This window comes from Pteronotus mesoamericanus, unplaced genomic scaffold (genome assembly GCF_021234165.1).
Source record: "Pteronotus mesoamericanus isolate MK-2021 breed Mesoamerican mustached bat unplaced genomic scaffold, CSHL_Meso_final contig_40, whole genome shotgun sequence".
Classification (NCBI taxonomy): domain Eukaryota; kingdom Metazoa; phylum Chordata; class Mammalia; order Chiroptera; family Mormoopidae; genus Pteronotus; species Pteronotus mesoamericanus.
Window position 1 is genome coordinate 4196015 of NW_026555150.1, and position 16945 is coordinate 4212959.

General features: G+C 38.9%; 1 protein-coding gene across 1 annotated transcript in view; it reads right to left on the minus strand.

The window, feature by feature from the left end:
* TENM1 (teneurin transmembrane protein 1) overlaps nucleotides 1-16945 on the minus strand; it is a 368853-nt gene that overhangs the window by 239885 nt on the left and 112023 nt on the right. The window contains exon 8 of the mRNA XM_054576998.1: nucleotides 16430-16630. Within this exon, the coding sequence (XP_054432973.1) occupies nucleotides 16430-16630 (201 nt within the window). The remainder of the gene's footprint in view (nucleotides 1-16429; nucleotides 16631-16945) is intronic.

Genomic DNA, 16945 nt, shown 5'->3' on the forward strand with positions numbered 1-16945 from the left:
CCTCCCCACAATTCCTTCATCTTGCCTGGAATAGAGATGTGGTAGCTGGAGCACTGGCTGCCATTGTATACTATGAGAATAAGAGTCTCATCCTAGGAATAGTAGAGGTGTGAGCTAGATGAAGCTTTCTGGAGTCAACATGCAAGTCTTGGATTGCCTACCCCTATATTTCTTTTGTGTAAGAGAAATTCATACTTGCATCTTGTTTAAGCTACTCCTATTTTTTTTTTGTCCTTGAGGGAGGTATTTCCTGTTACTGACTCTAATCTTAGTTAACACACCAGGAATATAAATTTTCCTTGAATGTGATTTTATAGTAAGTAGCAGGACTTATAGTAAAGAGGAAAGAGAGAGAACTACTTTTTAGCCAACTTTTCAGTAAAACATCTATTTTACAAATATAAGAAAAACATCAAATGGGTAGGGACAAAAGAAGGTAATGACTTTTAGTAGAAAGAACTGTCATACTCTTTTAAATTAACTCAGCTTTACAATGTCTAAAAATGAATTTCTTTAAGACAGTTACAAATTTACCTTCTACTTACAAAAGATGTCTGAAATTTGTCTTTGCAATGAGAACTGAAATATAATGACAATATAATAAGCTACAATTTATTATTATAACTTCATGTCTACTATGGGAGAAGCACTATGCTAGGTGTTTTACATCTATTATCTCATTTAACCCTTACAATTACCCTACGCAGTAAGAATTCTTTTCCAATTTTACAGGAGAGGCTCAGAGAAACCAAGTAACTTAAGGTCACACAGTCACTTAAAAATAGAGCTGGGATTTGAGATCATTTCTGCCTGAATTTTCATATGCCGAATCTCTGACAGTTTTCATAACATTCTAATAGTCAGGTTAGAGATGCTGGGATCCTGCCCCGTGTATGTGCAATGTCAATATTCTACAGAGTCAGTGGGAAACTTAACATTTGTTCAATTTCAACAAAGCTCTCTGAATGGTGTATTGGACAAAAGGCTGAAGCCACCGATCATGAGACTTGCCTTTCATATTAACCATGTGCCTAATAATCTACATGCCTTACACGAGTCATTCAACCTTCTGGGCCTCAGTCTTGTCAGCTATAAAAGGAGGGGGCAGAACAAGGTGATCCCTAAGATCTAATCTAAAGCCATTATCCCATGATTACATCAAGAGCTATGTCAAAGAAGAAATGGACAAAGGGAAAACTGTTGAAAAAGAAAGTAGGCAATAATATTTAGAGTGTTGTAACTCTCATGGCTTGACATGCAGGATTCAATTTAAAAATTGAATGGACGTAGGAAGGAATGTGAGAAGCTTTTCTGATTGTTGAAATTGTTTACTCTTGATTAAACTATTAACTTTCCTATAGTTTCAGAAATACCTTTTGAACAATATTCAGACGCTCTTCCAATGTACATAAACAAAACCATTTTCCTGGCATGTAATGAGCACTTCTAAGTTTGTTGGACTCTAATGTGCCTACCCATACCTTAGTCAAAAGAATTATTGATTTAACTGGAACTTAAAGTTTTTTCCCCAAACTCTTACCTTTTGTGACAGCATCGATGGAATATGATCTCATCTATGAGTGGAATCTAATGCACAAAATAAACTAACGAACAAAATAGAAACAGATGCATAGATACATGGAACAGACTGACATCTGTCAGAAGGAAGTGGGGAGGGAGGGGACTAGTTGAAAGATGGTGAGGGAATTAGCCATAGAACAGATATGCATGGCTCATGGACATGGACAACGGTGTGGGGATTGCCTGAGGGAAGGAGGGGGGCTGGGTGGAGGTAGGCAAAGGGGAAAAATGTAGGGAAACCTGGAATAGCATAAACAATAAAATATTAAAAATTTTTCACCACCTAGGAGTGAAAAAAATGTTAATTACTAAAAACATATTTAACTGTGAATTTAGCTGAAATACATATTTTGCAGATGTGTAACTTCAGACCCATAGTGGTTGATTTGCCCAATATTCCACGGAGAGTTAGTGTTCTATCAGGACACCAGAAGCATGGGAGGATATGGGTGACCCAGAGTACTGGTCAAAGTTCAGAGTGGGAAACAGACTGTTAGTTAAACCTTGAGCCTGCATGGGATAAGGGGTTAATATTCTAAACCAGTTTAGAAGAAACTGTGCTTTGCAAAGACAGACTTAGAAGAAAATGATCTGTCTCAGGCTTGGGTCTATGAAGATGGTAAATAATAAGCCTCCTCTGAAACTGAATGGCCTCTAACCAAGCTTCTTGTGGGCTTGGGGCCTCAATTTATACTATTTGTATGGTCAAAAAAAGTGTAACCTGAGGTTTTTAATTTAAAGTTTCCCCTGATCTGAAATGCAGGTAGGTTCATGACAGAAACAAATGTAAATGCTCCCCAGAGGACTATGTTCTTCATACAGGACTTAGACTTTCAGTGTATTTAAAATCACAATTTTAAAAAAATAACAGAAGAAAGAAAACAAAGCCATCATATGAGGGAGTTGATGGAAACAACAAACCATAGACTTATGCCCACAAAGACTTAACATGCTGTATTTATTAGATACAACATATAAAGTAAATTCAATATGTTTAAAAAAAAGAGGGAGTAACAGAAAACGGGATTAAGGAGCATGACATTACCAAAAGCAGCAAAAAATAATGACGCATACCTGAAAAAAAAAACTAAACTAACATTTTAAAAATAAAAAGTAATTACAGAAATTAAAAACTGACTAGAAGGATTAAACATCCTAATAAGCACCGTTACAGAGATACCTAGGGAGCCACAAGACAGGATCGCGTCTGCAGGGCCAACTACGTCTTTTAGCTGCACTCTTTTCTGGGTCTATTTTCATTTCACGTAGCTGAACATGAAGTGAGAAAAATGTCTACTACCAAAAGAACCTGGGATTCAGAATATAAGGTTGAATAAATAAGAATGCATTTAATAGGGAAATACAAAATTTGCCTGTTTTCTTTTGATGCACCAATTGGTCTGTCTAAATGCATTCCTTATTATTAACTGCACTTTAACCACGTAAATAATCACCCATCTTCACATTCATGTTTTCTCACATTTTCTTGCTTCATAATTGAAGCCTTTTAAAAATATATGCCCCTAGTTTGAAAAACAATTTTAAAGCTTTGATGTCCTGAACCAATCAGCAGAGTTAGCTTCGATTTATAGAGAGACAGCTGCAAATTTTCCTGTTAGTTCAAACTTGTCAAATTGTCAAAAGTTTCACTGGATTTTTGCATTGCTGCTTGCTAATGATGGTATAACAGGTGTGGTTTTTATTGTCTCAGAACAAAATGTAAAAGGCGTAATATGAAAACGTTTGATATTTCATGTACTCTGAATCACCTTTTTGTGTATACAGTCTTATGGCCATTAAAGGAATTCTCTTTTATAAACAAAAGGAATTTTTGAACCTGAGAATATGTTGGGATTTAATTTATACTTTCACTCGAGACCAAACAAAAGGCTTAGGGGATGACAACTAACCATCCCTGAGTAGGATGTGTTGCTAGGAAATCATGATAATAATGTAATTTTTCCCATTTCATATCTACTTGCCAAAGACATTTCTGTGTATTCAGTTTCAAACAGTTAATAACTTGGAAATCTCCTAAGGATGCTGTGGGCTGTTTCTGGTGCCATCAATGAACTTCACTTAACTGATTCAATCATCTAGAGTTAATGTTGTTAATGGTGCAGCCACTATGTTTTAAGCAGGGGTTTATTTTATCAAATCAGAACCACCTGAAGGTTTATCCTTTATTTTCTACTGAGTAGGAAAAAGAATTGCTTTAAAATAAATTTGATCAGAAGTTGTCATACCTTGACTAGCAAGTTAAAGATAAATAAACCTACACGGGAATGAGTCATAAGCCTTTGGTCCTTGTATGCTAAAAATCACTATAAAAACCTCCCATCATGCTTCAATGACTAATTGTCTACATTTGAGCTTCTCTTTAAGTCCAGGAAATTTGTAGCATTATGATATGTTAACATTGTTTGCTAACCAGCAGAAATATTTCTTCTGAGAACTCAGCTCCTGTTCCTAAAAAATCCAAGTGTGTCCAGAATTCAATATGGAAAAGTACCTGCAATCTTCAGTTTGTAATCTGGCTACGTTAACTAGCTCTTTTCTTGAAGATGGTAAATTTTGGTTACTTTATACATGAGTGGATATTTATCTTCAGTGGCATGCTGAATAGCTACACAGTAGTGTCAGTAGCAGGTGCATTATATTGTGAACAAAGCTTCTTTACCAAGTGGTATGTATGACCCTGCTGTTACTGTAATGTCTGTAGGAAAAACACACTGTACATACTAATCATTTCAAATGGCCTAATCGATACCTGGAAATTGCAGGAGCTGTGATGTATTGTGTGTGATAGACATGTAGAGCGATATAACAACCTTTTGATTATTGGCACTTTCAATAAAGAAGAAAACTAGTTATGTTTTTAAAGCGCACAGTATTTGCATACTCAAGGAAAATTTCCCCAGTAACAATAATTATATGAGCATCTTACAAGTTCCTCTTCTAATTATCTGTTTTATTCATAGATCATATTCATTAGGGGACACTTAAAAACATAACGAGACATTGCTTTAATGAAGATATATACATACACATGCACACACACATTTATGTGTATGTATTCTTGGGTATTGCTATAAAGAGTGGTAAACTCTCAAACAACATGGTCTATATATCAAAGTGTGGATGTTCTTATAATGAAAACAAACATATTTATAATGAATATTTTCTCATCATAAACAATATGGAGGTAAGAGAATTTATGGACTGTATCCATAAACCAGCCATTCATAATCAGTGTCAACAGCTCAATATGTAGGATCAAGAATGATAGATCTCAGTGTTGGAAGGGGCCTCAAGGGCCATTTGGCTAATCTACCATTTCAAAAATGAGACAGCTGAGACTCAAAGAAGTTAAGTGAGTTACTCAAGGTCACTGTGCTATGAATAACACACACACACACACACACACACACACACACACACACACACACACACAGAATCATCTCTCTGATGGACAAACAAGATGATCACAAGTCATAGGATGGCCTGAAAACAAATATCTTTATAACAAATCCTTATGGGAGCTTCAGGAACTAACCCTGCTTAGATCGGCTATACACTGGGTGTAACTCATGATTTCTGTTGTACTGCAAGTACTATGTTCAAAAATACCCCTGGGCCTAATGTTTCATATCTCTCTAGCTGATTAATCCATTCCTGAGATATAGTATAATAAGAGTGGATCACTGTAGACAAGAGCAAGTGAATGGTTACTTTCTATGAATTTCACTATCAGGCAACTGTGAGTAACAACAGATTTCAGAGGAAGTTTAACAAGAAGAGAGGAGCACAAAACTCTAAACTCTGCCTTTATGTTCTCCCTTAAAGACTATGTGACCAAGAGAAGCGTGATTTTATTAAAGAAAAATAGTAGATACATTTTACAATGCTGATATTAGAGGTTAGGGCCAATATCCTCAGTACAGGCTTACCGTATTACTGAGATTTCAGGGCAAGGAGTTACATTTTAAGGGAGCATGATTTGACCTGTGCTATATCCAGATCTAAACCACGTTATAACAAGCTTCTACTGCATTCCTCTTGAGGTATTTTTAAAGACTAATGAGTTAACCTTTGTGAAGTACCATGAGACCTTCAGGTTAAAGAAGCCTATATCAAATATCAATTCAGTGTCACTAACAATACTCAACGTACCTAGAAAACAGATGGAAAATAATCGGTAAACCATTCACTGCAGTCCCCTTGGTATCAGAGCAGCATGGTTAACATGCTAACAGCTAAGCTTCATGCGCTTAGAGGAAGAAAATGATCAATGGCAAAGAGCATATCCACCTTTGAAATGACATGATTCATTATGAGAATCAAATGTTAAATTGCTTCCTGTACTGAGCACACTCAATTAAAAGACTGCACAGTGAGATCATCTCGATGGTTAAATGCGCTCTGTGGGAACAACCTTTGTGGAGCTTAAAAATCACAGAAGGACTATTCCTACCATGACACTAGAGATTTGGAAGGCATTTCCCTCCCCTATTTTTCAAGTTGGTAGTTTTATTAGGAAGCCTTTAGGCTGGGAGGCTGCTGAGTTTTGGATCATACCTATCCACCCTTATACTTCTTTGAGCAAGAGATGCTTCTTGTGTTCTCTTTCGACTGGGTCCACAACAGATGACTGTGGTTTTAGTCCAGGATCTCTGGACAAATATGTGTCATTCACGCACTGGGTATTTGATATCCTTCATGTCCTTGAACTTTCCCATTTCAGTAAACTAATTTATCCATCTGAGTCCCAGCTCCTTTTCTAACTCTTCCTTCTTCCTTTGGTGGGGCTAAGGGTGGAGGGGAGAAAAAAAAAGTCTTAAAAAAATCAACAAACTGAGTTTCTACTTTCACATTTGTAACTAGCAAGGTCTATGGCCTTGGACAAGTTATTTTGCCTCTCAGGCCTTCAGTTTCCTTATTTCAGAAGCTTCTATAGTTCTTGTTCATTGTTTCCTGTCTGCCTCTCCCTGCCAGACTGTGAGCTCCACTGATGCAGGAATCTCTGTTTTCCTCACTGATGTAGTTCAAGAGCCTAGCACACAGTAGGCGCTCAAGAAAATTTGTTTAACAGATGAGTATTCATATCTCCCTTGGCAGTGCTACCATTCATCCAGTCTAGCAATGTCAAAATCATCAAATCAGTGACAATTTCTGCCTCTCCTTACACTTGCATAATCCTCAAGGTTTACATGTAACCTCTTTCATGTCTGTCCTTTCCTCTCATTCTGCACTTAAATTCCTTCATATCAAGGGTTCATCATGGTTTACTATGTTCTCCAAACTCTTTTCACAGTCATATTTATAAAATGCAAACATGGTCACAATGCTAACCTCTTTAAACCTCTACAATGGCTTTCCCATTGTCCTCAGGATCAAGCCCAAACTCCTAGGAACAGCATACAGGGCTCTTAATGATCTGAAAAGTCTTTTGGGACCACTTCCTAGACCTTCAGGTATTGTTAAATACACCCTGCATAATACATCCCTCTCCCTTTTGTAACAATCAGTGAAAGATATTCTACACTGTTACTCACTTTAGGGGTTCAATAAATGTTTGGTAAATGAACAATTCCATGAGGAGACTGGAGTAGTGGGGTGGCTCTTACACCCAGGGACAAACTGCTTAACCTCTCTGTGCCTCAGTGTATTAGAATCCTTAGGGATGCCAAGGCAGGTGGACTAGAAACCACATCGGTGAAACGTGTGACCCGGTAACTCTACCCTTTCCTTCAGGTCTAATATTCTATGGGGCTACTGCTTTTTCTCCTTTTTTGATTAGTTCTGATAAGTGTGGTTTGAAGTGAGGAATAGGGTAGAGTTCAAGGTACTTCATCTGGAAGAGAGGGAAGGATGGCAAGTGCAGAGGCATGTTCATAATTAGCCTTTACCTTTCCTTCTGAATAGTTTTTTTCTTTGCCGACAGAACTGTGCTTGCCTGTTTGTATTAGGTAGGAGGGGTGGCCTGGGCAAAGAGAAACTCTCAGCACACCGACTTTAATGTCAATTCATTTGGAAAACAAATATCTGAATTTGGACAACTGCTGAGTGGTATATGATCAGGAATTTTATGCAATTCTGAGGCATCAGGAAGGACACATAAGGGATGTGAGTGGCAAGAAGGACAAATTGTATGATACAGAATCACTATTCAATCGCTAAGTGTTTATTAAGTCCTACATACAGGGGCAAGTTTTTCATTCAACGTTAAGAACCTAATCACAGTGAAGATGCTAAATGTTGGTGTTCTCTACATTTTCTTCAATTTCATTTTCCCCTCTTCCTGGACAAGAACGTGCTTTCCTGCGGTCTGAATTCTGTCCCAAACATTTTTCTCACACTCCGAATTCTCCCATAAGGCCCGTTCTTGGCTCTCAGTCCCTCACTGGACACATCTACCTGCATCTTCTGCAGCGTCTCCAACTCAGCACGCCCACAGCTGAGCTGACTGCGCCCCGTCCCTCTTCCTCAAACCTGCTTTGCCGCCTCTGCTTCTTTTCTCTCTCAGCTGGCGGTGCGTCCTTTTACCCAGCCTCCCCAGGTAGTTATCCCCGGCTCCTCACTTTCGCTCATCTACAATGGTACCTCTTTTCTGGTCTGTCTCTGCCTCGCCATTCTCGCGGCTGCAGTTTCAACTCAGGCGTCCCCCACCATCTCACTCCGGGACTGCTCCGCTGATCACACTGCACTCGCCTCTGATGACCCCATGTCATCCATCTCCAGTCGGTCCTCTCATAGCTGGCGGAGCGGTCTATCTAAAATGCAGTTGGTTATAAACCACTCCATGGCTTCTTACTGTGCCAGGAGAAAATGCAAATTCTTTAGCACAGTGTGTCAATAAAACTTCCTGTGTCTGGCCCCTGCCCATCTCTCCAGTTTTACCTTCTTCTGGATTCCTATGCGAAAGCTATACTGAATGTTTTGCGAGTCCCCAAATGTGCGATTTGGACTCACATCTCTACTTCTTTAAGTTACTCTTTCTGCCTGGAGTATTCTTTCCTCTCTGTCCACCTGATAAACACGTATAGTAAGTCCTCCCTTAACATCATTGATAGGTTTTGAGACTTTAAGTGAAACGATGTATAAAGAAATCCATTTTACCAAAGTCTAATTGATATAAACAAGACTTAGGTTCCTAGGGCATCTCAGCAATGTTATAACGAACTGACACTGAACAAAACATTATTCGGGAACTTGCTGTAATCATCTTTCTAATGTTCATCAAAAAATTACAAATTAAATTGCCTTATGACCCAGAGATACCCCTTCTGAGAATATATCCAAAAAAACTCAAAACCCTAGTGTTCATTCCAGTGTTAAGACTCCTCCAAAGTCTTGCCTGACTGTAAGGCCCCTTCTCAATGAAAATAACCCACTGCACCCCCTTTGTGCTCTCTGGCACGTTGCCCCAAACAATTCTCAACAGTATGTTTTTTTCCAGGGTGAATTAGAGGATGGGCTCCTGGATGGACAGTATAGTGTAGTGGTCAAATGCACAGAAGGTGAAGCCAGAATACCTTAGTCCAAATTCTAACTCTGTCACTTGGTATATGGCTAACTTTGGACCAGCGATTTAACCTCTTTGTGCTTCACTTTCCTCACTCGTAAAGTGAGCATAATTATAATACTTATCTCTTAGGCTACTATAAAGATTAAGTGAATATATGTACAACACTTAGAATAATGCATAATACATAATAATTATGTACATGTGTGTTCTAATACCATTAACATTAGTAGTATATTATTTTAAACTTGAAGCTCTAGGTCATATATATCTGACACATGGAAGAATGGAATGTGTTCACCATAAAAGTCCTAGAAGAGAACATGGGCAGGAAACTCTCAGATATCCCACGCAGCAATTTTTTCACCAATATGTCTCCTAAAACAAGGGATATAAAGGAAAGAATAAACAAGTGGGACCTCATCAAAATAAGAAGCTTCTGCACGGCTAAAGAAAACATCAGCACAATAAAAAGGGAGCCAACCGTTTGGGAAAATATATTTGCTAATGATACATCAGATAGAGGTTTGATCTCCAAGATATATAAAGAACTCACTCGACTCCACTCCAAGAAGACAAACGATCCAATCAAAAAATGGGCAAAGGACCTGGGCAGACGCTTTTCCAAGGAAGAGATACAGAGGGCCCAGAGAAATTTGAAAGGATGCTCGGCATCACTAGCCATCAGAGAGATGCAGATCAAAACCACCATGAGGTACCACCGCACACCGGTTAGAATGGCCATCATAAACAGATCAACAAACAACAGGTGCTGGCAAGGCTGCGGAGAAAAGGGAACACAGGTCCACCGTTGGTGGGAATGCAGACTGGTGCAGCCACTGTGGAAAGCAGTGTGGAATTTCCTCAAAAAGCTGAAAATGGAACTGCCTTTGGATCCAGTGATTCCCCTGCTGGGACTATACCCTAAGAATCCCAAAACGCCAAATCAAAAGAACCTCTGCACCCCAACGTTCATAGCAGCACAACTGACAATAGCTAAGTGTTGCAAGCAACCTAAATGCCCATCAGTAGACGATTGGATCAAAAAACTATGGTACATTTACACAATGGCATACTACGCAGCAGAAAGAAAAAACGAACTACTAAACTTCGCGACAGCATGGATGCAACTGGAGAGCATTATGCTAAGCGAAGTAAGCCATGGTGGTGAAAGACAAATAGCATATGATCTCACCTATAAGCGGAACCTAACCCAATACAAAGATGCAAGGAAAATAAGACCAGCAACACTGAAAGGAAAGGAAACCAAGAGAGACAAGAGGGAAGGAGGGGGGGGGGGCGGGGGAAAAGGAAGGGAAGGGGAAAGTCAAGGAACATATAGCAAGGACTCATGGACAAAACCAAAGGGGAAGGGTTGAGGGAGGGAGGCGGGGAGAGGGCAAGGGAAAGTGGTGGGAAGGGAGGCAGAGACAAATGTACTTGAAAATAATTAATTAATTAATTAAAAAAAAGAATGGAATGTGTTCGATAACATTTACTAAATAAATTAATAATCAGGTTAGAGCCATACTATACAGTCCCACAATGCTTAGTCACTTCCCTTTAGTAACCCTCCTCTAACTTATTCAATGTGTCTCCTCCACTATACTGTAAGTTCCTTTTGTACAAGGACCATGACCATGTTAATCACCACTATATCTCTAGAACCAAGCACATAACAGGCACACATACATTTGCTAAGTATATAAATGAATAATTTTTAAAGATTTGCATTTTAGTCATTACACTGTCTGTAGCATTTTAATCATTTTCTAAAATAATAACATGTGAGATCCAAGATGATGGAGAAGTAAGTGGAAGCTACATCAACTTCCTCTGAGGACCAGTCTGGAATTACACCTAAATTGTAGAGATATCACCCAGAATAACCAACTGAACACTAGCTGGAGAGAAGCCTTATAACCATGGACAGACAGAGCAACCACTTCACCACAATGAGAATGGTAGGGAGTGAGGAGGAGGGGCAAGAGGGCTGGCTGGGCTCCCACAGGCTGCAGCTGAAGTGCCAGAGGGATATTTGTCAGAGGGGCGTTTCCCCCTGAGAAGTGCGGGGTCTAAACCTCAGACTGGGTCCCCAGCTTAAAGTACCATACCATGGAAAAAAAAAGCCCAGATAACATCCAGCTGTGAAAAGCAGCAGAATTTCTGTCTGCCAGGGAGAGATGGCTGGAGACTCCAGAAGCCTCTTAAAGGGCCAATGCACAAAATTTCATCTGCACTCACTTACCCTGGGCTCCAGCAGAGGAAGGGCAGAGTGGACTAGAGATGCTGGAGGACAGTTGTCTGGGGGGGGGGTGGTTCTGGGGAGAGGGCTGAAGGAACAGCCACTAGGATCCCTGTGCTGAGTCATTCCCCATATTGCAGGAGCCATCTTGCTCAGACAGAGCAGTCTCCTCTGAGTGGCACCTGTCTAAAGGGAAGCTATATCCTTCCCACATGAAGTACTCTGCACCATCGTGATAAGGTTAAGCTGGCTGTTGATTACAGATTGATCAGTTTAACAAGTGAGCAGTTTAGTGACTGATTAGTGTAACAACTAAGGCAGAAAAATACAAAAAGGCAGCCAAAATGGAAAGACAAAGAAACAAATCCCACATGAAAGAACTACAGAATTCTCTAGAAGAAGAACTAGATGAAATGGAGGCAAGCAATTCATCACATAGAGAGTTTAGAGTAATGATTATAAGGATACTCAAAAGCATGAAAAAAGACATAGGAGTCATTAAAAAGGACCTATCAGAAATAAAAAATGCAATATCTGAAATGAATAGTATACTGGAAGGAATAAACAGTAGGTTAGATGAAGCAGAGGATTGAACCAGTGATTTAGAAGACAAGGTAAAAAAAACACTCAGGCAGAGCAGGAAAAAGAAAAAAGAATTTAAAAAAATGAGAACTTAAGAAACATTTGGATAACATGAAATGTAATAACATTCACATCATGACAACGCCAGAAGAAGAGACTGAATGAGGGATCAAGAACCTATTTGAGGAAATAATGACTGAAAACTTCCTTAATCTGATGAAGGATAAAGACACACAAGCCCAGGAAACTCAGAGAGTCCCAAACAAGTTGGCCCCAAAGAGGCCTACACTGAGACACATCATAATTAAAATGACAAGGCTTACAGACAAAGAGTGAATCCTATAAGCCACAAGAGAAAAGCAGGTAGTTACCTACAGGGGAGCACCAAGTAGACATCATCTGATTTCTCAACAGAAACATTTCGGGTCAGAAGGGATGGGCATGAAATATTCCACGTGACAAAAAGCAATGACCTGCAACCAAAGCCACTTTACCCAGTAAGGCTATCATTTAAAATCAATGGAGAAATAAGGAGCTTTCCAGACAAGAAAAAGCTAAAGGAGTTTGTCAACACCAAATCAGACCTGCAACAAATGTTAAAGAGCTTGCTTTAAGAAGAAGAAAAAGAGAAAGAAAAAAACAGAGGAAAATAGTCTAACCATAAAATGGCACTAAATACATATCTATCAATAATCACCTTAAATGTAAGTGGCTTAAATGCTCCAACCAAAAGACAGAGGGTAGCTGAATGGATAAGAAAACAAGACCCATTTATATGCTGCCTCTAAGGGACCCACCTCAGATTGAAAGATACACACAGACTAAAACTAAAGGTTTGGAAAAAGATATTTCATGCAAATAGAAAGGAAAAAAAAAAACACTGATGTAGCAATACTTACATCCAACAAAATAGACTTTAAAACCAGGCTATAGTAAGAGACAAAGAAGGACACTACATAATGATAAAGGGAACAATCCGACAAGGGGATATAACCTTAGTAAACATTTTTGCACCCAACACAGGAGCACCTAAATATGTCAAGGAAATCTTGATGGACATAAAGGGAGAGATTGACAGAAATACAGTTATAGTTGGGGAAAATTAGAAGACACTGAAGAAACTGAAGAAGATATAAATAAGTGGAAGCATACACTGTGTTCACAGATAGGAAGAACCAACATCATTAAAATGTCCATAGTACCCAAAGCAATCTAATGATTCAGTGCAACTTCTACCAAGATACCAATGACATATTTCACAGAACTAGAACAAATATTTGGAAAATTCATATGGAACCACAAAAGGCCCTGCATAACAACAGCAATCCTGAGAAAGGAGGAGAAATTTGGAGGAATCACACTACCTAATGTCAAACTATACTGTAAGGAGATAGCAATCAAAACAGCATGGTACTGGCATAAAAACAGACACATAGATCAATGGAATAGGATAGAGGGACCAGAAATAAACGCACACCTTTATAGTCAACTTGTGTATTCGATGGAGGAAGCAAGGACATACAGTGGGTTAAAGATAGTTTATTCAATAAATGGTCTTGGGAAGATTGGACAGATACATGAAGAAAAATGAATCTAGACCATCCTCTTATACCACACACAAGGATAAATTCAAATTGGACCAAAGACTCAATGATAGACCCAAAACCATAATAATTGTAAAAGAAAACACAGGCAGCAAAATTTTGGACATTGCTCACTGCAATATTTTATTGGATATCTCTCTCCAGGCAGGGGAAACAAAAGAAAAAAATAAACAAATAAACAAATAAGCAAATGGGACTACATCAAACTAAAAAGTTTTTGCACAGCAAAGGAAATCATCAACAAAATAAAAAGACAACCCACAGATTGGGAGAACATATTTGCCGATAATGCCTGATAAGTGGTTGATATCCAAAATTTATAAAGTACTTAAAAAACACTGAAAAAACAAACAATCCAATTAAAAAATGGGCAAAGGACCTGAATAGACACTTTTCTAAGGAAGATGTACAGATGGCCAATAGACATATGAAAAGATGCTCAACATCACTAATCATCAGAGAGTTACAAATTAAAATCACAATGGGATGCCTTCCCACACCAGTGAGAATGGCTATCATCAATCAATCAACAGACAACAAATGCTGGCGAGGATGTGGAGAAAGGGGAACCCTAGTGCACTGTTGATGGGAATGCAGCCACTGTGGAAAGCAGTATGGAGATATCCTCAAAAACTAAAAATGGATCTGCCCTTTGACCCAACAATTCCACTTCTGGGACTATATCCAAAGGAACCCAAAATACTAATATGAAAGAACATAAACACGCCTATGTTCATTGCAGTATTATTTACAATCACCAAGATATAGAAGCAGCCCAAGTGTCCATCAGTAGATGAGTGGATAAAACAACTATGGGACATTTATGTAATGGAATGCTACTCGGCCGTAAAAAAGAAAATTTTACCACTTGTGATAGTCTGGATGGATCTGAAGAACACTATGCTAAGTGAAATAAGGCAGTCAGAAAAAGGCAAATACCATATGATTTTACTCCTATGTGGAATGTAATGAACAAACTGAACTAACAAGCAAAACAGATTCAAGGAGAACAGATGACAGCTAGTGGTGGAGGGGATATTAGGGGGTGGAGGGTTGAGCAAAAAGGAGAAAAAACCATTCCATATGTGGAATCTAATGAAATAATTGAACTAACAAGAAAAAGGAGGGCAAACTCATAGATGGAGGGCAGGGTGACAGCTAGTGGGGATGGGGGACATGAGGAGGTGGAGGGATCCAGCAAAAAGGAAAAAGAGCTCAAGGGCATGGACAACCGTGTGGTGATTGATGGGGAAGTCTCAGGGGACTAAATGGTAATGGAATAAAATATAATAAAGATTAAACGTAAAGAAAAAAAGATTGGATGGAATTGGCAATCTGTGTGGTCGTGCAAAAAACATCATGGGTCTTTTTTAATTGAAACTGGACCAATCCAGAGTGTTTACAAAACAATACCATATAACGTACACAGATATGGTAACGAGGTGTTGCCATAAAACCATCTTTCACTAGAAACTAAACTCTGTGCCCAACATCAAAAAAAAAAATAAAATTATAACATGCAATCTTCTCTTCTATATTATTTCCATGTGAGGCAGGAAAATTTCATCCAGCGAAGTATTAGATTAGAATTAATTTTTTTACAAGCGATTCACTCCTTTCTTTATAGCACAGGATTGCGGACTTCAGTTCATGAGCTCATTCAGTGGCACTAAAGGTCTCACAGAGCACATGTTGCTCTGTTCCTCCTTATCACATGTAATTTTACACCCTTAACAAAAATAAGCAGAGGCTCTGGAGGAGTTATCATTTAGTAATTCTACTCATTTAATGAGCATATGGTCTGAAGATAAGAAGAAAAGTTAAAAAGAATGATCTCTTAGTTTATGATGGGAAAACAAGTTGTGTACACAAATTCCTACAGCATGATGCCCTTTTTACTCCCTAGCGCTGAGTACATTACAGTTTCAGAGGATCTTGGTGATGTGATCAGGAAACGTTTTATAGAGTATTTAAAATTGGGAATATAGTCAATAATGTTGTAAACTATGTATGGGGCCAGGTGGATGCTTGAAATACCACCGGGGACCACTCTGTATAGTCCATGATTATTTAACCACTATGCCGTACATCTCAAATGAATACAAAATACTATTGAATGTAAACTGTAATTAAAATTTTTAAAAAATTATTTGAAAAAAATGTAGTTGGTCTTGGTGAGTGGGCTGGATTTTCATTGATGGAAAGATAACAGCATTCCTTGCTGAGGAAAGGGCACAGAAAAAGTATGATGTATTGGGGGTAAGGTGAGCACACAGATTACTTTGGCATAAGGAGGGATTTATGCAGAAAGCAGGAGCAGAAGGCAATCTGGAGACAGAGATTTAAATAGTTTGTAATAAGGGGCTAGGATATTTGAAATTTTCTATGGACAATGGAGAACTGTGGATGATGTTAGGGTAGGGTATAGGAAAATGAAATGAAGCTGGTGGGAATAGTAACTGGGCAACAATATGGCAATAGATCGAGAGTTCCTGGGCTAAGTTGTGTTTCTAAGTGATGGGACACCCAGTGGAAACATGGAGCAGATGGTTGGAAATGAAGGATTATTTGAGTTTAGGGAAATACAGATTTGAAATAATCTGTACAGCACCAATAATAGGAGACTTGGGAATGGATGAAATACTGCAGGAGAAATGGAATGAGGGCAGAGGTTCTTGCACAGGCCGATGACTATGTAATCGGAATACTATTTAAAAACACAGCAGTCTGTTGTACATAAAAATCCAGTAAAATACTAGCCGAGTAAATCCTTGGAAGACCCTTACAACCCATGAGAGGCATAGAGATGAGCCTTTAAGGAGTATTACCTTAGGGCAAAGATCAGTGAGAACCTGGGAGTGCAAGGAGGAGGAGGAGATAACTCAAAGGTACCTGTTGAGCAGTCAGATCCTGTCCACTTGGGGTCGCAGCTGCACATTCCAGTGTCCAGAAGAAAAGTCCCATGTCCTGAGCACTGCTCTTGACATATAGGAAGTGGAGTTTCACAGTTGATTCCTCCCCAACCAGTAGAACAATGACATTCTCCTTTTACACAGATGCCGTGGCTGGAACACATTGGGTCCAAGCAGTCCTCTGAAGGCCCAAAGTGGGGAAAAAGTTAAAAGTGAATAGGTATGCCCATTATATGACACAGATACTCTCGTTGACTTCCTAATATTAGGCCATTTCTGTTGTTTTAGTTAGGCAATAATATGACTGAGGTCAGCACTTTTTAAACCAGATTATTAACACTTTAAAATATGGTTTGATAGCATAAAGATCACACTCTAAATTTAGCAAAAGAAGGAAGCCATACATATGTTGTATGAAATTGTTAGCAGCGTGTAGCACTTCCACACAAATGAGTGGGTGGACCAGTATAGGCCTTTGTTTGGAATTCTTTGGCTT